This window comes from Theropithecus gelada, chromosome 14 (genome assembly GCF_003255815.1).
Source record: "Theropithecus gelada isolate Dixy chromosome 14, Tgel_1.0, whole genome shotgun sequence".
Lineage (NCBI taxonomy): Eukaryota > Metazoa > Chordata > Mammalia > Primates > Cercopithecidae > Theropithecus > Theropithecus gelada.
This window is the reverse complement of record NC_037682.1, coordinates 29884873-29909781: the sequence shown is the minus strand read 5'-3', so window position 1 is coordinate 29909781 and position 24909 is coordinate 29884873. Positions and strand designations below refer to the sequence as shown.

The following is a 24909-nucleotide window of genomic DNA, read 5'->3' as shown; positions in this document are numbered from 1 at the left end:
GGACATGAGAGAATCCAGGTGAATCATCCAGCATGGCCGAATTAGATGGAGTCATCATTCCAGTTTGCCACTTTCTCTGTAAGCCCTGACGTCCCGTTCTATACTTGAGAAACATTTGCATTCAGCTGCCCTGGAAGACCAGGTCTGTTAAGTCACATGGAGTATGCCACAGATAATTCTGGCTAACAAACATTAGCTAGAAGAAACTGGTTCTCTTTCTTCGTGCCAGAGGGCTTTTGCCAATATTCTCACCAATTATTTTTTAACAAACTGGAGCAGTTATTTTCAACACTGGCTGCCCATTAAAACGTTCTGAGAGAGCCTTTTAGAAAATAATAATACTCAGGCCACCTTTCAGAGATTTCTGGTTCATCCATCTTGGGGGTTAGGCGGGGGCTGACTTGGGTATTTTTAAAGGACTTCCCCAGGTGATTGAGCCCACTGTGCAGCCAGAGTCAGGAAGTGCTGGACTAGAAGTGGTTCAACAACATAGAGAAGGGTCTAGAATAGGGCTCCAAGAAGTAGTTGGAGCATGATACATTTAGCCTTTGGAAAGAAATTGCTAGAGAAGATATGATATAGGGCTGATCCTCTTGCCTTTAAAGACAGGGAATAAAAAACTTTCCAGGCAAACAAACACTTGTATGTTATTCTAGAAAACCAATGTGAGCAGCTACAAAAACATAGAGCTTTCTTCTAATGTTGTGCACACACAAAGCATTAGGGGTTAGCTACTGTACAGCATGCGACCATGCTGAATAAAAACTCAGCTCTAGGTCAGACAGTTCTGCCTTAAATACTATCCCTGCTAAGTATTAGACTCTGTGTTACCTTATTCTGGGCACAGGATCTTAGCTTCCTCATCCCCAAACTGGAGAAGATAATAATGGCCACCATCGGGGTTGTTGTGAGGATTAAATGGGATGTGTGGGAAATGCTTACATCTTTTTCATGCTCAATAGAGAACCATCCTAGACACATGGGAACAGCAGCATTCACCCAGTGTAATTTACAGCGAGTTGTCTTGAGAACCTAGCCTCCCCACCTACCGTGTGACTTCAGGGTCTCCTTTTAATCTTCACAGCAAACTACAAGTCTCTTAACCAGCAATAAGTTAATAGAACGTTGGAAGGAGAACAGAACAAGGCCAACCTCACAAGCTGCAGGAATACTTATGAATTTGCTGGCATCTCTCAGTCTCCTCTAGGGATCCCATAGTCATGGCGAAAGCAGAAGACTGACATTTATGTATAGATTTACCTTTCTTAAGTCTAGCTAATGGGTTCTCAAACTTCAGTGTCAACAAGAACTACTCCGCAGGACTGCATACAAGAAAATCAACTGTACTATACTCTGATAGGTGATGTAAGGGATTCTTAAAAATGAATTTTGATCATAAGGGTTTTTTTATTTGTTGCCTTATTGATTCTTGACTGAAACTTAACCCAAGTTCCCAGAAGCGAGTTACTATAGTTGAGTTAAGGTAGTGTGTGAGCTAGAACTTCGTGGTAGTCGTATGAGCTTAGCATTCCCTTAGTAATTCCTATATGCATAATGTACTGTACCTTATATATTGTATCTTGTTTGGTTCCTAAGATGACCTTCTGCAGAAAATATTATTAAACCATCTTTTTACAGAGGAGAAAACTGAGGCCAAGAGGAATTAAGGAATTTGCCCAAGGTTGTATTTGTCGGAGTCCCAGCTTAAAAAAAAAAAAAAAAAAAAGAATGGCATATTTAAATTAAGTAAATTGTGATAAGTTTAATAAAGGAGTCATTTAGAAGGGTGTGGGAGGGGGTAGGGAAACTCTAAGGGATAGGGCAGACTCCCTGGGCTACTAATAGTAGGGAAGAGTTGCCCATCCTAAGCCAAAGGGAGGGTGCCAGGACCCACAGGAGAGTCCTGCATGCAGAAGGCCACTTGACAGGAGCTGAGACTGTGGCCATAACAGCCTGCTGGAAGGGGGTCTGGGAATAAATACCCCAATGCCCACTTTCCTCCATTCCTTCTTTTCCTTCTGGGACTCTGTACTGGCCAAAGCCAGATGGAAGCTTCAGGGCAGGAGAGTCCACTGAAACAATTCACATGCAGTCCTTGCAGTTCAACCTCCCTGAGAAACAGAGGATGGAGAAGGGTGAAGAATGGCTCTACAGGGCTAATGGATGAAGGCAGGGTTTGCGTTTAGGCAGTCTTCCTGCAGAATCTTGCTTTCTAACCTCTCTGCTATGCAACTTGGAGTGACAATGTTATCATTATTGGAACAGGTAGCCCCCATAACATGTGGGACCTCTCTACTGTGGGGTTTTCCAGCAGATAAATAGACTTAGTCAGACTATTTACTAGAAATCAGAAGAAGGTGTATTTATACTATGGAAGAAGTCACAACATGGCCTCAAATTTTTCAGTCCTAAATGCTACAATTCTCAACATTCTTCAGCAATTGTTGTAGGAGCTTAGTTGGACCAAAGAAGGGACAAAGACTCCCTTATATTGGGCTCTTCTAAGGGATTCATCCCGTGTCTTGGCTCTCCTGCAGAATGCTTCAGATTGGTCATTGCAGCTCCACATAAGGGAGGTGGGGTGGGAGTGAACTCCTAATATAGAAAAAAAAAAAAAAAAGTCCTACATTGCTTTCCCATGAAAGGCTGCTGAATAAAACCATTCCCCCTCATGATGACAACAAAGGAGAAATGTTTCAACATTCAAAGTTTATCAGAAGAAAGTGACCTAGAGAGAGAAATAACAGCCAAGTGACCCAAGGGTTATCCACTCGAAAGTCACTGTCATTTAGTAATGTCTGAGAAATATGAATTTGACTTTTCCCCCCATGTGCAATTACTGTTTCATCTGCTTTGCTTTTTAAGATTATTGATGCCCTCCAAAACTTAGTAATGAGAAAACTATCCACCATCAGCTCATTAGGTGGGGTATTCATATTTGTGGTTCTTCGCAAAGTCAGAACCACTCTGGGAACAGATTTGTCCTTACACTTTCCACACAGCTGTTCTTGGTAAAGTAAATCTAGGCAGGCCTGTATTCAAATCCCACTTTCTCCACAACTGACATTGAGTGGGTCACCTAATCTCTTTGAGCCTAAACTCCCTCCTCTGTAAAATGGAAATAATCCTTGTAGCTTCAAAAATTATATATGTAAAGCAGATTTCACAGGTCCTGGCATGTAGTGTGAATACACTGTTGGTATACAATGTCCTCTGCCTGCCTAAATAACCAAGGAATTATAAGCTGTGTGTCTGGATCTATCTGTAACACCTTGACCCATTCATTAACTATAAGACTAGATACCTTAATGTTTTTTTTTTTTTTAATTAAATAAAACAGAGGACACAGTAAGGGCTCCTTCATATGACAACTAATACGAGTTTGCTAGTTTTCAAAAATATGAGCTATTTTAGGATGAATGAAAAACATGAATGGAAAATTATTATATAGTGTTCCAATTTCAGAGGAAAGATAGTATTCTCTGACAGTGTTGGTTCTGAAGCCAAGAGCATGCAAGAGAGAAACTGGAGAATCCTGAACCCAAATTGAAAAGATTTCAGAAAGATAAGTAGGTTTAGAGCAATAAGTAGCAGGAGGAGAATGTTCACAGTGGCACCACCAGGACATTAAATTAAGAATGCTAATGTGGCCACAGAAGTTATAACAGTCTTCCGAATTAGACCAACCTGGGAACCATCCATCTTGAACATGTTTGGAGCAGTGAGATTCAAATTGAGTTCATCATTCTGTCTTTCCATTTTGAGTGACCTTGAGTAAGTTATTTAACCCTCTGAGCATCAGTGGGTATAGTAGTGACCCCATCCACTGGGCTTATATGAGAACTGAATGAGGCTATGTCACATAAAGCACTTAGCACAGTTCCTGGCACACTGAGCTGTTATCATCTTTATGACATCAGCTTCCTAGCTGCTGGCACTCTCATCACCCAAAAGATCGGTGGTAATGCTTTGGTTTCAACAACACAGTACAGCTACAGATGAGCTAGCCTGTAGCCCTGTCAGTCTGGTGGTGGTCACTGAGTAGACTCAAGGGAATCATCTGTCTTAAGGATGTTTGGAGCTGTAAGATACAAGCTGAGTTCATTCACTCTTCTTAATACACATTAGCAAAAGAGAAGTCTGGGAGTTCTATTTTTACCTCACTCTCTTAGCTGATGAGAAAAAAGATATTACTTCATAGAAATCTCAATTCAGACTGAGAACTTGGTCTAAATATAATCCATTCTGCAGGCAGAAATTGTCTCATTAAGTAGAGGGCTCGGGAAGGCTCAAACAGTGGATAGCTGTGCTTACTGCCTGATGAATTCTAACGGAAAGAGTGTGAATTCATCCCATTTCTTTAGTATAGGTGAAGGAAGGAGACAATGGAAAAAGATGAATTGTGAGTTCTCAGTATATCATTCCCTCTGTCAGCATTTCTGCTACAAGATGACTTGAGGCTAAATGTCAGGGGTAGTGCAAATTCTTTATGCCCACCATAAAAACCGTAACATTTTGAATTAGAGCAACTGTCTTTTTTTTTAGCTGCTTGATCCTGTATGAAGCGGAAATACTCTTTGAGAGTGATTACTGGTATTTTAATTTCTACCCCCAGTTTCTCCTAACCTGGGCAATGATTGCCAGTAATGCCTCCATCTTCCCTCTTCCCTTTGTTCTGCTGGGACATTACAATATTCAGTAGTGACAGCCTCATGAGGAACAAAAGAATGGAGAGTTTTTGTGTTTTTTTTTTTTATCTTTGGGGGGATTTCTTTGCTGAACAGCAGCTCACTGTGATTAAATGCTAAGTGATTTGGATAAAGGACTGAATCAAGGACCCAAGCCAGAATCTGATGACCTCAGAAAATCCAGCGATGTTATTCTTGTTCTATTTTCTCTGTTCACTTCTTTATGAAATTCCTTGGTCATTCTGAAAGAGGCTGTGTATCACATCCCAAAAGTATTTTTCTTATAAAGCAATTTTCCTTAATAAGAGAAAGAGAGAGAGAGCAACCAGGTAATTTAGTTTTAAATTGAGATTACAGATTCAGAGTTGTTGTTGTTTTTTTTTAATCAAAGACTAAAGGACTAAATTATGCCTTTTCGTAACTGCAGTGAATTGGAAGTTATCCCAGTTCACTCTGAGGTTTCATTTCATTAGCACCTGGACACAGCTTCATTTGTAACACCCTGTTCCCCTTTCAATGGAAAATAAACAACTTTTCCTGAATTGCACATATTTAAGCACAAAGGAAGATCATTCTTTCCTTCTCTCTTGTATGGAATTACTTTTTCCTAGAAACCATAAGTTCAGGAACATAACAGTGGTTCGTTTTTCTCCAAGAATTCAGTCTTGAATGTATTCCTCACCTGAGAAAGCTATTCCCTAATTTTATCTACTGACTTTTTTTTTTCTTTATTGACAAAGCTCTCCATCAAACCTAGTCCAAGCTTCTGGATAAACACTCAGTGAATTGGAATACAAACGTGAAGTGAGCCCTAAAAAACTCAGCCATTGAGACAGTCTTCTTAAAATGCTGGGCCTCAACAGCACATCCGGGCAGAGCTCTGCCAGGGAAAGCAAGTCCTGCTGCCAAGAAAAGCAAGGAGAGACCACAAATTGCTACCAAGCCACTCCAAAATGTTCTTTCCAACAGCCCTATCTTTCCAACAGCCCTGACAAGATAAACTTCCCCAAGCCCTAGGGATCCAAAGTATTTCACTTGAAATTTTCACAGGATACTAAAGAAGGAGAAAAAATAAGGCAGGAATAAAGATATGTGTCTTACTTCTTTGGCTCATCCATTGGCGGTCAGCTTTCTTCTTTTAACTCATCTGATATCATTTAAGAACAACATGCAGTTGTGTCAATGCAATGAGACTCAAGGTCTTTATTCATGTCCAGGTTAGGACAATACAAAAGCCCAAATTCAGGTCAGGCACGGTGGCTCATGCCTGTAATCCTAGCACTTTGGGAGGCCAAGGCAGGCAGATTGCCTGAGCTCAGGAGTTCGAGACCAGCCTAGCCAACACAGTGAAACCCCGTCTCTACTAAAATACAAAAAACAAAAACAAAAAAAATAGCTGGGGCTGGGAGCAGTGGCTCATGCCTACAATCCCAGCACTATAGGAGGCTAAGGTGGGTAGATCACCTAAGGTCAGTAGTTCGCGACCAACCTGACCAACATGGAGAAATCCCATCTCTAACCCCGTGTTTCATCTTATGTATTTTCCAAACTCGCTCCTTACTTACAGCATCTTCCTTTCTTCCTGTCCATCATGCCAATGACTTGATTGAAGTTCTAACTACCTGTGAATGAAAAGTTAACAGTCCTACTTGAATTGCCCCTTCCTCTCAATTTCTTTTGGAGTTTACATAAGAAAATACAGAGTGAGTTGACTACCCAGTCACTCATGAAAAGTCCATTTAGTGTATAAACCTAATCACTCCCAAGGAAAATAAGTCTTGTTTAAATCATATAGATTTTACTTAAAGTTTGTGTACCATATGATTAAATTTATGTGATACGTAAAATTTAAGTAAAATCTGTATGATTAGGGAAGATGCTTATATACATACAGAGATGCTCCTCAGCTTACTATGGGGTTCCATCCCAATAAACTCATCATAATTTGAAAACCTCATAAGTCAATAATGCATTTAACATACTTAACCTACTTAACATCATAGCTTAGCCTCGCCTTCCTTAAATGTGCTCAGAACACTTACATTAGCCTACAGTTGGACAAAATCATCTAACAGCCTATTTCATAACAAACTATTAAATAGGTATCTCATGCACTTTATTGAACACAGTACTGAAAGTGAAAAACAATGGTTGTATTGGCACTTGAAGTACGATTGTGCTAAATGCATATTGTTTTCCTACTATCATAAAGTCAAAAAGTCTTAAGCCATTGTAAGCCAGGGAGCATCTGTATATGTATATGTGTGTTGCATCTGTATATGTATATGTGTGTATGTGCGTGTATATATATGCATGTATATATGAATATATGTATATATACATATAGTATATATACACATATATATTATATATGTATGTATATTTTATATATATATAGTCAATGCCTTCCAACCAAAGACCACTGGAAACATACCCGTAATTGAACAAGTGGGATTTTTTGCTCCTTGCAATGAGGTAGGATGCACATCATGGCCAACTATGGGGTGTCTCATCAAGAGTGTGTTAGAAAGGAGTTACAGGATTTGAGTTTCTATTAAGTGATCTTAGGTTTCAAAGTGGGGCTTTGTTCTGGATTGGATGGGAGTAATTCTATAATTGGCCATGTAATAAATCTTATCTAAAAGGAAAAAAGACTATAAAGAGGCTACCACTGTAATTGATGAAGAAGCAGCAGTCACTCATACTAATTAGCAGAGGGGGATATTTAGCACCTTTGTAGTTTGCATAGTCACCTGGCTTTTGTCTGTTATTACAGAAGTAATGAAGTGGTCTTGTTTGGGTCTTGATCCATCAAAGTCGCAGAATAATTCTGACGATATTGGCATTCTGTGAAAGTATTTATCTTCAACAAGGGAGCATCACAGTCTCATTGGGAGTGCCAGATCAACTCCTGGGCACCAAAGCCCAGCTGGTATAATGTCAGATGTCAGGGGCTACATGGATACATAAAAAAAACAAAGCAATCATCACAAAAGAAATCAGAACCAAAGTACTCTGGATGAAGCAGGAGCCTTCTCTGGTGCTCCCTGAAGGTGTCCTCAGTCGACAGCCACTTTTTCAGCATTAGTATTCCATAACTTGTGACTGCTTTGTTCCGTGTCAACTTAGGGAAACTGAAACTAGGTTGCAGAATTCCCTTCCCTGTATGGTTCCAGGTTAGTGAGCACAAGAGAAATTGACATGAGATTTGGAAAGGAAAGTGAAGCAATGCCTATTTTCATGCTTTGAGAGTTGTTTAAGCACATAAGACTCTGTGGCAGCTCACACACAATGTCACTATCTGTCAGCTCACCTTGTTGGGGTGAGAAAGCACCCAGGCCCACAGCTCTTCCAATGCCTGCTGAAAATCCTCCTCTGGCTTCCCTGAGTCCTGGACTGGGTGAGTGTGCAGCTATGAGCAAAGGGCACCCGCTTCTACTACAAGTCACTCACATCATGGAGACTGGAGGCAGCAAGAGACAAACACAGGTTTCCATTTGTCCTTGCTTTGCTGACTTCACATCCAGTTTTCCTTCCTGACCACTGGTGTGGTTGATTTTAGATCCAACACCAGAAACAAAGGCAACAGTCTTGCACAGACTTCTCCATCAGTGGTCACAATTTTGTGTGGTTATCATAATCTCTTATTCTATAGGACTGTTAAAAGTTCTGATTCTCTGAAAAGCCCCTGACTTATATATGCTCAAGATTTCTAGCTTTGGAGTTCTATGCTAGGAGGCAAGGGCTATGTTACAAAAAGAGATGGACAACATTCTGATAGCAGCCAGATATGGCCAAGGGACAAGCTTGGATCTGATCCTCTTTGCCTGCCTCAAAGTCTTAGGTGAGTGTGATCGAGTGTTCATAGCCCACAAGAGCAGTGCTAGGGTAGGAAGATCTAGGGGTGGTGGCAAATGGCCATGGAGCTATTAACCAAGCAGCCTGGGATGTCATTACCAAAATTTCAGGCCAGATTCAGCTTCTGAGGGGGCCAGAGTCATAGCTAAGATGATGTACATGTGAAACAAATCTGAGTAGTAAGACAAGAAGAGAAAATAACACAAGTAGTAAAGAGAGCATTAAAAAGAAGTAGAGAACATGATATTCCAGGTGGAGGGTCAGGACACAGTCAGGAGACGGAGGATGTAGGCACGTATGTGTGGAGCACCTACTGAGGCAGTTGTGGAGCTGTGCTTAGCTGAAGAGCGCTGACCCTGCCGGGTATATCATGTATTATGTTCATTGTTTTACACAACATCTCACTTAATTGTCACAGCTACCACAATAAAATCTCAAGATTTTATTATGCCAACTTACCAGATAATGAAACTGAGGTAGAGAGCCTAAGTACTTGCCCAAGATCACTTTAGAAAAGAAGTTAAAAGACAGGAATTTGTATTCAGATCTATCTCTTTGATCCAAGTTCCATTACACCTTTTAAGATCCAAGCTTTCTAGGCTTAACAAAGAAAAACCTTTGAGTGACCTGATAAATATTTATAGAATCAAATCCTCCAGCCTCCGTCAAGGCTTCGGTTGATGACAACCTCGGGTTAAGCTGCTCACCAATTCCTGCCCCACTGACACTGTGAGAGAATAAACACTTACCATTTAAGCCACTAAGTGTTGGGTAATTTGTACTCAATCATTGATAACTAACACATCCCTCTTTGATTAAGCCAGGAGGATGGGCATGGAGGGTTGAATGAAAGGAGGAGGATGTGACTTATGGAAAGCCCCAGGAAAGGCTGACAAAAAGAGAAGTAGAAGAAATTCTCTTGTGGCTCAAGACCCAGACATGGGGGAAGACAGGTTGGGAAACAAATAAAATCCTCACCTCCTGTCTTGGGCTAAAGTCCTTGAGCTTTCTGAGATAGATTAAGGGAACAGGGGAGTTCCTGTTTGGGTCTACAGAAGGCAAATGTCTCCCAGAAAGCTCTGTAACAAGCCTGGACTCTCAGCTGTCATGTGGTATGGAAAAGACCAAGAAGTTCCCCCAATCGCCCAAAGGAGGAAGAGGAGGTTGCAGAGAGTCTGGCTGGGCAGTTGCCAGAGGTTGTCACTGTGGCCATGAGGCTGAGTGACCCAGACAAGGGTCAAACAGGAGTCAGTCTGCAGGAAGGAGGGCTGGGCCCCATGAAATAGAGAACATAGCACAAGTTACACTAATTACAGACTCTAGCATTAAATGTCAGCAACAAAAAGACCCACCACACACACCCAAGAACCAGCAGGTACTTGGCGGTCCCCACTCTTATCCCAATGCTTGAAGGAAGGTAAGCCTCCAAAGCACCAGCCTAGCGAAGAGAAAACTGGCGAGGAGAGCAGGGGAGAAACGATAAAAGAGTAAGTCACCCCAAAAAGAGGGTCACTGCCAAAATTACTTAAGGTGTCTGACTAGACTGAATTCATGTTCTTTCCTTCACTATCCAGTGGGAGGTGAGAGTGAGGCTTGAGAGAAAAATCACATAAGTTACAGACAACAGTGAAGCTACAGTTTCTTGGCATATCTAAACTTAGTGTGAGTTAATATGTGACTCCAATTCATATGCTATAAAAGCATTCCATGAAGATTTATGGAGGTTCAAAGCAGGACTCTGTGCTGGATCTAGAAGACAAGAAGCAGAGGCAATCCTAAAAATCATCGAATCTCTGGTGTTTCTGTTTGTGCCTTATCGTAGGGTACCCATGTCCCTCCTTCCCTGGCCCATGACCCACTGAGCTCTAAGAGTTGGTATTAAAAAGATGATATTGACTTTGTCAAACACACTATTTGGGAATGACAGCCCTTGGCACTATTTTAAAGGGCTATCACCAAGCCATCAGCCCTGATACATGTAGCTCTGAGAAACAGCATGCAGAAATAAGAGCATAGCACATTTGTTTTGTAGTTCAGAAGCCAACCCTTGTTTTATTAAAATGTGTACAAGAGATGGGGAAGGAAAAGGACCAGAGTGTACTGCGGCCATGTACACAAAGGCATGCACCACATCCCAGTTCTGCTGCTCTGGGCTGTCCCACGGGCAGCTCTCTAGAACTTGAGAGCCTCAAAAGGGGTCTCATGAAGCCCAGATCTTCCCTGGTCAAGCTGATGGCATTCGTGACACTGAAAGGTGGGAAAGGCCACCAGGTCAGTGGAGTGGAGAGGTTTTGTATATGGTCTTCTTTGAAGAAACTTACTTCTTGCAAGCCCTGGCATCTTCCAATTGACTGTCCTAGTAGTGGAGGCGGCATCAGCCTACCAGCAATGGAGGTCTACTCACCCTTCACTGAGTTTTGTCCCTGAAGTCAGAAACCCTGGCACAGCCAAGTTCACAGACAAAATCACACTTCAGGCCCACACTGCTTCACGCAATGACACATGTATAGATGGATATACAGAAACACTTCTCAAGGAGTGCATGAGCCTGGTTCATTTCATGTTTCTTTCAATCCAGTCTTTAAAGGGCAGCACCTTGGTGAAGGCAGTGGAGAGCCTGTGGCTGCATGTTTTATCATAGCTCCAGCTGACCAGTCCCATCAGATGCCAGCGTGGCTCAGGAGATGCTCGTCCCGGGAAGGACACAGCTGCGATGCCTCCTGTCTCTGCAGTGCAGATATCAGAAGGGGCAGTGGGGTCCTGGCTGGCACAGAACATGTTATCAGTGACACTCACTGGGATGCCATGGTCCTCATGCTGCTCCTCACACAACAGCGAGTCCACCACGCTGACCACCCCAGAGCGCAGTGTGTCATTCTTGAAGCCAGGGCTCCTCACATCTGCCAGGACATTCCAGCCAGCCACAGTGATGTGGGACTCCTGGAAGGAAGTGCTGAGATCCCGACTGGCAGCGAGGCAGATGGGCTGGACTCGGGTGCTGATACGGGCCTTGTCTAGGAGCTTCAGGATGGCGATGTCAGCATCAAGCAGGATGGGGTCATAGTTGGGATGCAGAATGATAGCAGAAATCTATAAATGCAAGGAATGGGCAGCAATGGTGAGGAGCCACTCCACAGTGCACAAGAACAGGCAAGGCTTGGGGCTAAATTTTTGGGAGAAAATGTCTAAGAGGCAGCTACAATGATTTGGAGATACTTTACTCAAGAAATCATGGAAAACAACTGCTCTACTTCCAGGATTGCAAACCAAAGTGCTTTCTACAGCCTGGAAAGTGGGATTAAGTAAGTGAAGTGGACAGTTGAGGCTGCACAGCCATCTAAGGTGGGCAGCGGCCACATCACTGCAGTCAGCCACTCCATGCTGAAATGGGACCAGCATTCTAGTTTTGCCAGAAAATGAATTCCAAATCTTTATTTGAAATATCTTGATGTTAAACAATGCTTGCAAATAAATAAATGATTAAAAATATGTGTCAGTACCATCAAGGCACAAACCCTCACAGGCTAAGTTTTCAACCTCTGGTCCACTGTAAACATTTCATTTACATTCAAGTCAGCAAATAGAGCTATGCTCAGAATATTCCACAAGACTTTTCCACAAAGTCTTCCCTGATTTTCCCAGTCCTTGCTGGTCATGCCTTTTGATGGGAGCCTGTAGGAGCACACATCTTGTAAAATTTTTATGTGTATGTTCTATTACCTCAATCTCCTTTGAGTATATTGCCTTGGGGCTTCTCTTGTGTCACACCGATTATGATAAATTTGTCTGTCTCTCCCACTCAACTGTGGACTTTTCAGAGAAAATAAAACATGCTCTATTCTTTTCTGTGTCTACTTACAGTGGAAGGCCCACTATGGGGGCTCAACAATAGATGGACAGGCGGGTGGATAGATGGAGAGATGGATGGATGGATGGATGGATAGATAGATGGAGGGATGGATAGATGGATGGATGGATGGATGGATGGATGGACGGATGGATGGATGGATGGACGGATGGATGGATGGATAGCTAGATGGAGGGATGGATAGATGGATGGATGGATGGACGGATGGATGGATGGATAGATAGATGGAGGGATGGATAGATGGATGGATGGATGGACAGATGGATGGATAGATAGATGGAGGGATGGAGGGATGGATGGATGGATGGATGGATGAACAGATAGATGGATAGACAGATGGGTAGGTGAATAAAAGAGAGGGAGGAAGGAAGGGAAAGACAGATATATATTATAAATTTGTTTGGAGTGTATCTAGGTTAAAACATCTCTGTCTACCTAGGACAGTGCCCAAATGTAATAGGTGATTAGCCTTTTTTTATTCAAAAAATATTTATTGAAAATCTACTTTGAGCCAGGCACTGTGCCACGCTGTGAGGGTACAATGATAAATCGCAACATTCATAGAGCTAACCGTTTCAGGCAAAGCCAGGCATTAAATAAATAATTTCACTAAGTTTTAATTTGTTACAATTTATGACATATGCTACCAAGTAACATATGCTACTAGGAGAAGTACATTTTGCTCTTAGGTGATTAACTTTTGATGACCACAGTGATAGATGACTTTGCCTCTATCTTGTGTATAAAATAATCTAGGTGGAAAAAAGACTCCACAGTCTTTCTAGATGGCCCCATCTAGTATCTCAATATGAAATATTGAACACTGCTATATGCCAGGCTCCAGGCTGGCTGCTGACATGCTAAGGGGACAGGGCTTGGCATAATCACTGGTCTCCCATGCTTGGAATTTTTTGAGCCAGAGCCCCAGCTTCCAAGGACAAGCCCTCTCTTACCCGTAGGCTCTGGATGGTCTTCTCATCCCGGTCATCATCCCGGTAGAATTTCCCCAAAACAACTTTCAGGTCTGCTGTCTTGATCATGGTGACCTTCCCCAGGTCAGTAACACAGTGGGCAGCCACCACCACAGTGCGCTCATTCACCAGGGCACCACTGCAGACCAGGAACCATGCTCCCTTGTGAAGGCTGCCATCATGCACCCCACTGGTCCTCCTATAGATGGCCGCCTGCCATGGCCAGCGCAACCCTTGGGTCTTCGGAGCAGTGACGTTCTCAATTTTCCCACAGACTATGGAGAAAGTACCGGATTAGTAAGATAAACTCAGACTTTGCCATCCAAAGGAGAATGTATCACTCAACCAGACAGCACAAATCTGGAAAGGTGAACCCTATGGGTGTGATGACCACTAAGCCAAGTAACCTGGTTTTCTTCTTCCCTTAAATATGAATCAACCCACCTTGACATGGCTAGCTATAAATCTAGGGTTAAAATTGGAGGCTTTGCAGTCAAATGAAACCTGAGTTCTGATCCCAGGCACTTACTATCAGTAGAACTTTGGGCAAGTTGTCTAATCTTTTAGAGCCTCTGTCTTCTTGCCTGTAAAATGGATAGAACAATAATAATGGTCTCACAGAGCTCTTGAGGAGGTTAAATGAGATGGTACATGTAAACAAACTCAAAATATCCTGACTATCCTCATAGTCATAACCACAACGAACTAAACCATACTGTTCTCCTTTCTCAAAGAGGGTGGGGAAGGCAGCTTAGTAAATGCAGGCCCCTAATCCAGACACTTCCACATATTATCTCAGTATTCATCATCATAACCTTACGATGTAATTAGTACCTCATTACATTTTCTATTTTTTGAAGCAGAGGCTCACTCTATCACCCAGGCTGGAGTGCAGTGGCATGATCTTGGCTCACTGCAACCTCTGCCTCCCAGGTTCAAATGATTCTCCTGCCTCAGCCTCCCAAGTAGCTGGAATTATAGGCATGTGCCACCACACCCAACTAATTTTTTTTTTTTTTTTTGTATTTTCAGTAGAGACGGGGTTTCACCATGTTGACCAGGCTGGTCTCGAGCTCCTGACCTCAAATGACCTGCCCACCTTGGCCTCCCAAAGTCCTGAGATTATAGGCATGAGCCACCGGTGCCTGGCCTAATACCTTATTGCTTAATAACAAGTACCCAATTAGTATCATTGGGTGATGAGTGTAAAAATTGGGGCTTAAACAGGGTAGCCAAGATTATGTAACTTGAGGCCCTCTGGCACCTTTAACCCCGTTCCCCACTTGGTGACTTAATGACCCTTTTTTCTAAGTAAATATGACAGAATCACCCAAGAACGTATGCCCCTAAGATTTAATGAGTCAATTTCTCCTGGGTAGTAAGGTTAAGCCAAAGGAAAAAAAGTTCTAACTATGGAATTTCAGATATCACCAAACTAGAGAAAGCACTGGAGATGCTTTCCCAAAAGGCAGGGTTAATGGTTTTTCTCAGGCAGCCACAAAAGATGGAGCATGCTCAAGCCCAAGAATGAGCCTTGACTCACTAGGGATGCAGGATGGTGCCCGCCCACTCCACTTCCCAGTCCTCAGACATGTCCTCCGGCTGCTGCCCAGGCGGCGGTAGAAGGGTGAGATGCACTCATATTGGAGCTGGGTGTGCAGATGTTGGTATCCAGTGGGCAGATCTCCAAAGGGAAGGGCTGGCTTCTTGGTAGGGGCACTCTGCAGTTTCTGCTTGCTGAAGGCCGCTGAGTATAGCTGGTGTAATGGTGTCTCCCTGGGTCAGGAAACATGGGCCAGAGAAAGGGCAGGGCGAGAGAAAGTCATTGTGGCCTCTTTAGCATTCATGCCATGTCCCACGTAGATATTTGGTTTCAGAAACAGAAAAAATCTCTCTCTGTCTCTCTCTCTCTCTCTCTGTCTGTCTGTCTGTCTGTCTTTTGAGGCAGGGTCTCCCTCTGTCCCTCACTCCAAGATGGAGTGCAGTGATGTGATCTTGGCTCACTGCAACCTCTACCTCCCGGGTTCAAGCAGTTCTTGTGTCTCAGCCTCCTGAATAGCTGGGATTACAGACATGCAACACCATGCCCAGCTAATTTTTGTATTTTTTGTAGAGATGGGTTTTCATCATGTTATCCAGGCAGATCTTGAATTCCCGGGTCAATTCCCGGATTCAAGCAATCCACCCCTTTGGCCTCCCAAATTGCCGGGATTACAGGTGTGAGCTACCCTGCCCAGCCAAAAATGTCTTTCTCATTCTGTGTCTCTCTGTTTCTCTCTTTCTGTCTCTCTCTCTCTCTCTCTCTCTGTCTCTCTCTCTCTCTCTCTCACACACACACACACACACACTTCGACTCTCCCACTGAGCAAATTCTCTTGTACACTTCAATCTTCATTTTATGTCTCCATGTCTATTACTGGCATGATTCCAACTGCTTAAGATTTTAACCAAAGAGAATACTATCTGGCATAATAGCTGCTATCCAAAGGTACATTATACGTGCACACACAAAGAAATTAATTGCAACATTAAACAGAAAAGGGAGTTAATTTGAATGAGAGAAATCTAGACATTTTTTTTCTCCAAACATTATCATAATGGGGCAATATTAGGAATTGACTTGAACTAAACTGTGTTGATACAGTAGCTTGATTTAGCAATTAGCAGGTGTAATTAGTACACCTCAGAGAGTAGAATTTTCTCTCAGGGCATATTGATTGGGAGAAATATGAAGCATTGTGTATAAATGGGAAAAGGGGATATTAAATGAGTCCTGAAGTTGGAGCCATCAGAGACAACTCAGGGATTCTTGGGGAAGATGTGCACACATTCTGCGGGTTGTGTTCATTTTATATTGGCACCTAATGACTGTCACCTGAAAAGCTGAAATTCCTTTAGGAATCTATGTTTGCATCCCTGTTTAATGAATGGGCAAAGGAAGCGCAGAGAGACAAGTGGAAGTACGCAGAGGCACGCAGTAAAGAAACCTGTACCCAAGGCAGTGCTTAGCAGTCACAATTTCCACCCTGCTGTTCCCACCACACCAATATATCGTCATAAGAAATCTATTTCATATACAGTGCTTGGCTCAGAGCAAATATTCCAATCCTCTTGATTTCATTCAACAAATCTTTAGCTCATGTTTATAACGAGGTCTGTAGCTCAGGGAGCTCCTGAACTTGCAAACAAGCTCCTCCCTTGGCCATGGAACACTGTTGTTGGGGGCTTCTGGATGAGGAGGTAGCTGCTGGAGATAGGGATACCCTCCACTTCAGCAGCCTGTCTTCCCAACAGATACTTAAAACCAAGTTTCAGCCTTGCTTTTTCATTTACTTGAGAAACCTGGCACCTTGCCACCTAACCTCCCATTAATATTGCTTTAAAAATAGGAAGCTCAGTAGTCTTTTTGAATAGTGCAGGGGCCTGTCTACAGCATGTGTCTTTGGGAAGAACAGGTTGATCCCACTTAGTGGAGAGTCCAGCCCAGGAAAATCACACAGATCAGGAAAGAGGGCAGAATTTGAATTTCACTGCCACCGTTTCCAAGGAAATGCCTTGCCCCTGAAAGGAAAAAGACAAAAATGGAAGGAGACAGCCTGAGGAGGGGTGAGAGACTGATGGATATTCTGACTTATGAATATTCCAGGGAACTTGGCTGTGGTCAATTTCAGTCACCGGAATTCGCTGTTACTATTTCTAACAATAGGTGAGAAATCGCTTTCCGATGAATTATGTGTGCAAGGTGCTTTGCTACAGCCTTTACATAAGACTCAAAGTATAGTGCATAAGGGAGCAGACCATGAAGCCAGATACTGAATTTACATCCTGGCTTTGCCACTTCTAGCAATGTGACATTGGACAAGTTACTTAACTTCTCTGAGCTTCAGTTTACCCCTCTGTAATATAAATAATAAAATCTGTAATAAAATGGTGATAACAAAAATACTGACCTCAGAGGTTATAGTGAGGATTAAATGAACTAATGCATGAAAATACTCAGAAGAGCAACTGACACAGAGCAAACATGCAATAAATGTTAGCTATTAGTGTTGCATATAATCCTTAAAACAATCCCCAGAGGCAGATTGCTATGATTATCCCTACTTTTCAAAAGAAAAAACTAAGGCTCAGCAGGTTTAGGAACTTGCTGAAGAATGCTCAGCACTAAAGACAGAGGCAGACTCAGGTCTTGAACCTTTGTTTGTCAATCCAATTCATTCATTCAATAAATAATTACTGAATGCCTACTATGTGGCAGATACTGTTGTAGGCACTAGAACTTTCAGCATGAACAAAACAGATAATGTTCCTGTACGTGTAACTTTCACATTTTGGGGAGGGTGAGGGAGACAGAAATTGGACAAATAAACCCTTAAAAAATATGTGAGACAACAGGTGGAGAGAGATGCTAAGATAAAAACAGAAACAGAGTAAAGGCTAGAGTATTCTGGCTAAAGGGGTCCACTAGACAGTCAGGGTGAAGATAGGATTGCTATCTTTAAAAGGATATTTAGGGAAGATCTCTCTCTGTTAGGCAAAAACTGAGCAGAGAACTGAAGGAAGAGAGGCATTAAGCCTCACTGAGATCTTGTGGAAGCAGGTTCCAGACAGAAGGAGCCACAGTGTAGTTTCCAAAGCAGGACCGTGCTTGAAGTGATAGAGGAAAATCAAGGAGGACCGTGTAGCTGAGTGGGGAGAGTGAGGAGGAGAATGTAGAAGAGATGAGTAGAAAGGGGCTACTCCCTCCCTACCAGGTGGACCCCACCTTTGTCTTCCCAGGAGAAAGGCTGAGCATACCAGAGGGCTCACATCCTTCTGTGTGGCTGGTCATTTGTCTCTAGTTCCTGGGCTCCCCCAGCCTGCCTCATCTCACTGGTTACCTCCAAGTATAACTTCCTAAATTATAGCTGGCTGTGTTTAACAGAAATGTCGTCTTCCTAGAAGCTGCCATAACAAGTACATAGTAATTTCAGGAAGACTCAAAGATTCAAGTCCATTTTCTCAAAGATCATCTGAAAGTCTTGCCTTCCACCAGCCATCTACTTTCCCACGATCCAGTGAAATTTGTACATCTTCCAACAGTTGCTACCTCTTGGCTAAAGGCAGCTGGCTAATAAGCCTCCATCTAACAAGCCCTATTCTTTCATGACCAGTTAGCACTAAATGTCCCTAAGAAACCTCAAACCATCTTTGGCCAAACACAAGTGGGGAAGGGGAAAGGAAGGGGAAATACTCATTAGCCTTTAGGGCAGAGTACAGGTGTTTCGACCTCACCTTGACTGAACCTGCATTGGAAGAACTCTCCTTCTCACCAGGTCTGAAATCTTTGGTTCTCGGCAGGCTAGAAATAAAAAAGACAATGCTGCACGATCCTTTTCCATATTCACTGTTCACATCATTCAGTTCAGATTCATACCTGACTCCCACTTCTGGACACCAGGTGCCCATTCCCCAGGCTCTCAGAGGCAAGACATGTCAGCCAAGCTTGAACATCTCACTTTACAAAAGAGCTTGCTGCCTTTAATCTTGATTGACAGCACCCTCTGAAGAATCTAAGAAGACCAGATGCCTCTGAAAGGCTGCCCCACCTGAGTAATTTGGGACAATGGCATCATAGAGTAGGATCATCTGTTCATGTGAATGTAATTCGCAAACTTGATCAAAATGGAATAAAATTCAAAGTGAAGGTTCTAAAACATAGCCCACATGGGGAATTAGAAGGTTCTCTTTTGACACTAGACAGCAGTGTCAACCATAGATAAGTCTTGGAAAACTGATTCCTTCGTGTTCTTTCTCTGCCGTTAAGGCCCCTAACAATCACTTGAGGGCAATTCAAAGCCCAGTTTAATTTTGTTGAAGTCTCTCTTTCTTCACGAGTGAAAAGGAATCCTTCCCATCTCACTTTCCCAATCAGGCAGCCAACATTCATCTAATTAGCAACTTAGAGAACTTTGGTTGTATTAATTTGTAAGAGAAGAGTGGACAAAAATCTCCAAGGACATATGTGACACCGTTCCCATACTTAATGAAATAAAAATCAGAATTTGTGCTGGTGGGGATGAAGGTCGCTTCTGGCTAAAGTCTAAAGTGATTTATTCCTTTCACAAACCATTCCCTTTCATTCCTTTTCCCATGATTCAGGTTGTTGACAAACACCCAGAAGGCAAAGTGGAGGATTAAGACAATTATCTGGATAATCTAGGACAAGGACATGTTTTCTTCCCAGTAAACAGCCAGATCATTGTGGCCTGCCCCCAAATAGAGAGGCTGTTAACCTGAAGCAACTAGTGAATCAACTCAGTGAGAAACTATACATCCCCACTGCCAATAGAGAAGGTTCAAACGTCTCTATTCAATATTCCACTTTTCTGTCCAACCTACATATTTAAGTTTACCCCTTGATTCCCAGATTGCCTCACTTTGAGTTTACCATGATGACTTCACTTCTGCCTACACCTCTTTTCTTTTCCGCTGTCTTCCATCTGGAATACCATCCCAACTCCTCTTCACATGTACAAATCCTCCCTGGCTTTCCAGACTGGCTCCAGTCCTACTGGATTCGTGCAATTGTCCCTATTTCAGGAACATTGATCTCTCCTTTTGCTGAACTTACACCACTCATCTCTTCCTATAACTGTCCCTTGAATGTACAAGGGTTTACTCTCTGTCTTTGTTTTTAAACATCTTAACATCTTCAATCCTCCCCCTCCATAGGCTGGTAGGGATGATGCATCTATTTTGTTCTTTTATTTCTCGCATCAACTTAATATTGCATAGAAAGTAGATAAGTGGAGCTATGTAAATGCTTATACATTGCCTCAATTCTATACTTGGATTTGCAAATATTAAACTCAGCCCTGTCATCTTTCCTAAATTGCTCTGATAACTACATTCCTCTTCTTGATCACCTCTCGAGGTGTTGTGATTAGGGAAAGCAGGTCCTCTTGCGGGAAAAAAAAAAGAAGCAAATGTTTTTAGGATGGTTTCCAACCTCAGAGTTACATATGGTTTCAGAAGGGACTTAAGAGATAAAGCATTTTTCCAGGGGCTTAAAAACATGCAGAGGAGCTACCAAAAGGTCTAGCAACTTCATCAATGTCTGTAGACTTCAGAAACAATTGTAAGTTACCTTTTATGCAGATGGGCTCTTTCCCTGACCACTCTCCATTCTGCTGGCAAGTTCTTTTCTCATTGCCACTAAGAACATAGGAGTTGTTACAAAAGAAGGACACAACAGTGCCAATTTTAGCATGGCGTCCATTGATAAGCCCAGGGCCCCCTGTTATTTTCTTGTACCCATTGACTGGGCCCCCAGGGTCTGAGCAGTTTCTTTCTTCAAGGACTAAAAGAAAGTAAAAGAAAAGGAGAATTGTTAAAAGTCTGAGTTATTCCATTTTAGAATAGAATCTTTCATGTTTCATTGAACTAAAAATACAATGATATAGGACTTGGTGCTCAAAAGTATTACTAAAAGAAATCACATAATAGAAAATTCATATATTAGACATGTATTTCCCTTGTTTTCATAATTTATTCTTAAATTGAAAAGTATCTAATTCTATATATAAATAAATTTGATGCCATATCTGGCTCTTATATCATCTTGTCCATTTCTTTCTCAAACTGTAGGAGCTAGGCAGCCCTGAGTAAAATAAATATCTCACCTAAATTTCATTATCGGTATACAAGGATTATTGATTTTCAGTGTTGTTGTATTATCTCCTTCATTCTTTAAACCTTGGGCAATTAAAAACTATTCCATTGCCTATTTGTATTGTACCCAGAAAGTAGAGCTGATTAGAAATAAGAGTAGATACATGAAGTTAATTTAGATTTCATATTTAATCTCTAGGAAAATAAGTGTGTTGAAAGTTATAGTTAAAAATACTAGAGGACAATATAATTGTAGAGATACAATAAATTTACCTTGATCTCCAAATACAACTTTCCATGTAAGTATTGATACTCATTACAGAGGTATTTCTATTCTTTGACTCCTGTTGAATGGCTATTTAAAATAGAAATGGCATCAGCAGCTATTCTGAGCACTAAACAGGATTTTTAGATACATTCTGGAAATATTCTATCAAATATGTAACATATTTCTCTCAAATAGATTATGACACTGTACTGAACATGACTTGCCTAAGGAAACTGAGCTCCCAGAGAATTCAAACTTCGACTACTTGATTTGGGTACCACTCTACCAGCCTCCCTACTTTCTTTTCTCTTTTCCTTCTTTTCCTTTCTTTCTTTCTTTTCCTTTTTTTTGTTTTTTTTTTTGTTTTTTGTTTTTTGTTTTGTTTTGTTTTTTTTGAGACATGGTCTCACTGTGTCACCCAGGCTGGAGTGCAGTGGCACAATCTCGGCTCACTGCAACCTCCATCCCCTGGGCTCCAGTGATCCTGCCACCTCAGGCTCCTGAGTAGCTGGGACCATAGGCACACACCAGCTGATTTTTGTATTTTTAGTAGAGATGGGGTTTCACCATATCGCCCAGGTTGGTCTTGAACTCCTAAGCTCAAGCTGTCCTCCTACCTTGGCCTCCCAAAGTGCTAGGATCACAGGTGTAAGCCACCACAACTGATCTTAGTTTCTTTTTTTAATAAATAATTTCAACTTTCATTTTAGATTCAGGGGGTACATGTGCAGAATTATTACCTGAGCATATTGCATTATGCTGAGCTTTGGGGTACAATTGATCCTCTCACACAGGCATTGATCATGATATCCAGTAGTTTTCAACCCTTGCCACCTTTTCTGTCTCCTCTTCTAATAGACTCTCTGGTTTCCTTAAAATCATTTATTCTAAGACACAGACAGGCTCATCCCTGTAAAACAGTCTCTGTGCAATGCAATTATGCTTTTGTTTCTTTCCTTCTTTTTATTTTTATTTTATTTTCAGTTTCAGATACATGTGCAGGATGTTCAGGTGTCTTACCTAGGTAAACGTGCGCCATGGTGGTTTGCTGCACCTATCAATCCATCACCTAGGTATTAAGCCCCCCATGTATTAGCTATTTATCCTGATGGTCTCCCTCCCCTCCTCCCCTAACCCCCCAACAGACACCAGTGTGTGTTATTCCCCTCCATGTGTCTATGTGTTCTTATCATTCAATTCCCACTTACGAGTAAGAACATTCAGTGTTTGGTTTTCTGTTCCTGCATTAATTTGCTGAGGATAATGGCTTCTAGCTTCATCCAAGTCCCTGCAATGGATATGATCTTGTTCCTTTTTATGGCTGCATAGTATTCCATGGTGTATCATGTACCACATTTTCTTTATCCAGTCTATCATTGATGGGCATTTGGGTTGATTCCATGTCTTTGCTGTTGTGAGTAGTGATGCAATGAACATACATGTGCATGTATCTTTATAATAGAATGATTTATATTCCTTTGGGTACATACCCAGTAATGGGATTGCTGGGTCAAATGGTATTTCTGGTTCTAGGTCTTTGAGGAATCACCAAATTAGTTCAATCACCTTAAACTAATTTGCATTCCATGAGCAGTGTAAAAGTGTTCCTATTTCTCCACAGCCTTGGCAGCATCTGTTGTTTCTTGACTTTTAAATACTTGCCATTCTGACCGCTGTGAGATGGTATCTCATTGTGGTTTTTATTTACATTTCTCTAATGATCAGTAATGTTGAGCTTTTTTCAAATGTTTGTTGGCTGCATACATGTCTTTAAATTCATAAGGAACCACAAAAGAACCCATATAGCCAAGATAATCCTAAGCAAAAAGAACAAAACTAGAGGCATCATGCTAACTGACTTCAAATTATACTATAAGGTTACAGTAACCAAAACAGCATGGTACTGGTACAAAACCAGTACCTTTGAGAAGTGTCTGTTCATGTCCTTGGCCCCCTTTTTAATGGGATTGTTTCTTTTTTCTTGTAAAGTGTTTAATTTCCTTGTAGACTCTGGATATTAGATCTTTGTCAGTTGGATAGGTTGCAAAAATTTCCTCCCATTCTGTAGGTTGTGTGTTCACTCTGATGATAGTTTATTTTGCTGTGCAGAAGCTCTGTAGTTTAATTAGATTCAATTTGTCAATTTTTGGTTTTATTTCAATTGCTTTTGACGTTTTTGTCATGAAATCTTTGTCTATGCCTATGTTGTATGGTATTGCCTAGATTTTCTTCTCGGGTTTTTATAGCTTTGGATTTTACATTTCAGTCATTATTCCATCTTGAGTTAATTTTTGTATAAAGTGTAAGGAAGGGGTCCAGGTTCAATTTTCTGCATATGCCTAGCCAGTTCTCCCAGTACCATTTATTAAACAGGGAATCATTTCCTCATTGCTTGTTTTTGTCAGGTTTGTTGAAGATCAGATGGTTGTAGATGTATGGTCTTATTTCTGAGGTCTCTGTTCTATTCCATTGGTCTACGTGTCTGCTTTTACACCAGTACCATGCTGTTTTGGTTACTGTAGCCTTGTGTGGTTTGAAGTAGGTTAGTGTGATGCCTCCAGTTTCATTCTTTTTTGCTTAGGATTATCCTGACTATATGGGCTGTTTTTTGTTTCCTTATGAATTTTAAAATAGTTTTTTCTAATTCCATGAAGAATATCAATGGTAGTTTGATGGGAATAGCATTGAATCTATAAATTACTTTGGGCAGTATGGCCATTTTCACAATACTGATTTTTCCTATCCATGAGCATGGAATGTTTTCCCATTTGTTTATGTCCTATCTGATTTCCTTGAGCAGTGGTTTCTAGTTCTCCTTGAAAAGATCCTTCACTTCCCTTATTAGCTGAATTCCTAGATATTTTATTCTCTTTGTGGCAATTGTGAATGGGAGTTCATTCATGATTTGACTCTCTGCCTGTCTGTTGTTGGTGTACAGGAATGCTTATGATTTTTGTACATTGATTTTGTGTCCTGAGACTTTGCTGAAGTTGCTTATCAGCTTAAGAAGCTTTTCGGCTGAGACGATGGGGTTTTCTAGATATAGGATCATGCCATCCACAAACAAAGAAAATTGACTTCCTCTTTTCCTGTTTGAATACACTTTATTTCTTTCTCTTGCCTGATTGCCCTGGCCCGAACTTCCAGTACTACATTGAATAGGAGTGATGAGAGAGGGCATCCTTGTCTTGTGCCAGTTTTCAATGGGAATGCTTCCAGCTTTTGCCCATTCAGTATGATATTGGCTTTGGGTTTGTCATAAATGGCTCTTATTTTGAGGTATGTTCCTTCAATGCCTAGTTTATTGAGAGTTTTTAACATGAAGGGATGTTGAATTTTATCAAGGGCATTTTCTGTGTCTATTTAGATAATCATGTGTTTTTCATCTTTAGTTCTGTTTATGTGATGAATTATTTATTGATTTGCACATGTTGAACCAGCCTTGCATCCTGGGGATAAAGCCAACTTGATCATGGTGGATAAGCTTTTTGATGTGCTGCTGGATTTGCTTTGCCAGTATTTTATAGAGGATTTTTGCACTGATGTTTATCAGGGATATTGGCCTGAAGTTTTGTTTTTCTTTTTGTTGCATCTCTGATAGGT

At 41.5% G+C, this 24909-nt stretch overlaps 1 protein-coding gene across 4 annotated transcripts in view; it reads right to left on the bottom strand.

Annotated features, from left to right (window-relative positions):
• Window positions 1–10570: 10570 nt before the first annotated feature.
• PAMR1 (peptidase domain containing associated with muscle regeneration 1) overlaps window positions 10571–24909 on the bottom strand; it is a 103452-nt gene continuing 89113 nt past the window's right edge. For all 4 annotated transcript variants that reach the window (XM_025355217.1, XM_025355214.1, XM_025355215.1 and 1 more), the window contains 5 exons: window positions 20515–20727; window positions 18660–18726; window positions 14929–15161; window positions 13368–13660; window positions 10571–11636 (listed from right to left, as the gene is read on the bottom strand). In XM_025355217.1, the coding sequence (XP_025211002.1) occupies window positions 11100–11636; window positions 13368–13660; window positions 14929–15161; window positions 18660–18726; window positions 20515–20727 (1343 nt within the window). In that variant the 3' untranslated portion in view covers window positions 10571–11099. The remainder of the gene's footprint in view (window positions 11637–13367; window positions 13661–14928; window positions 15162–18659; window positions 18727–20514; window positions 20728–24909) is intronic.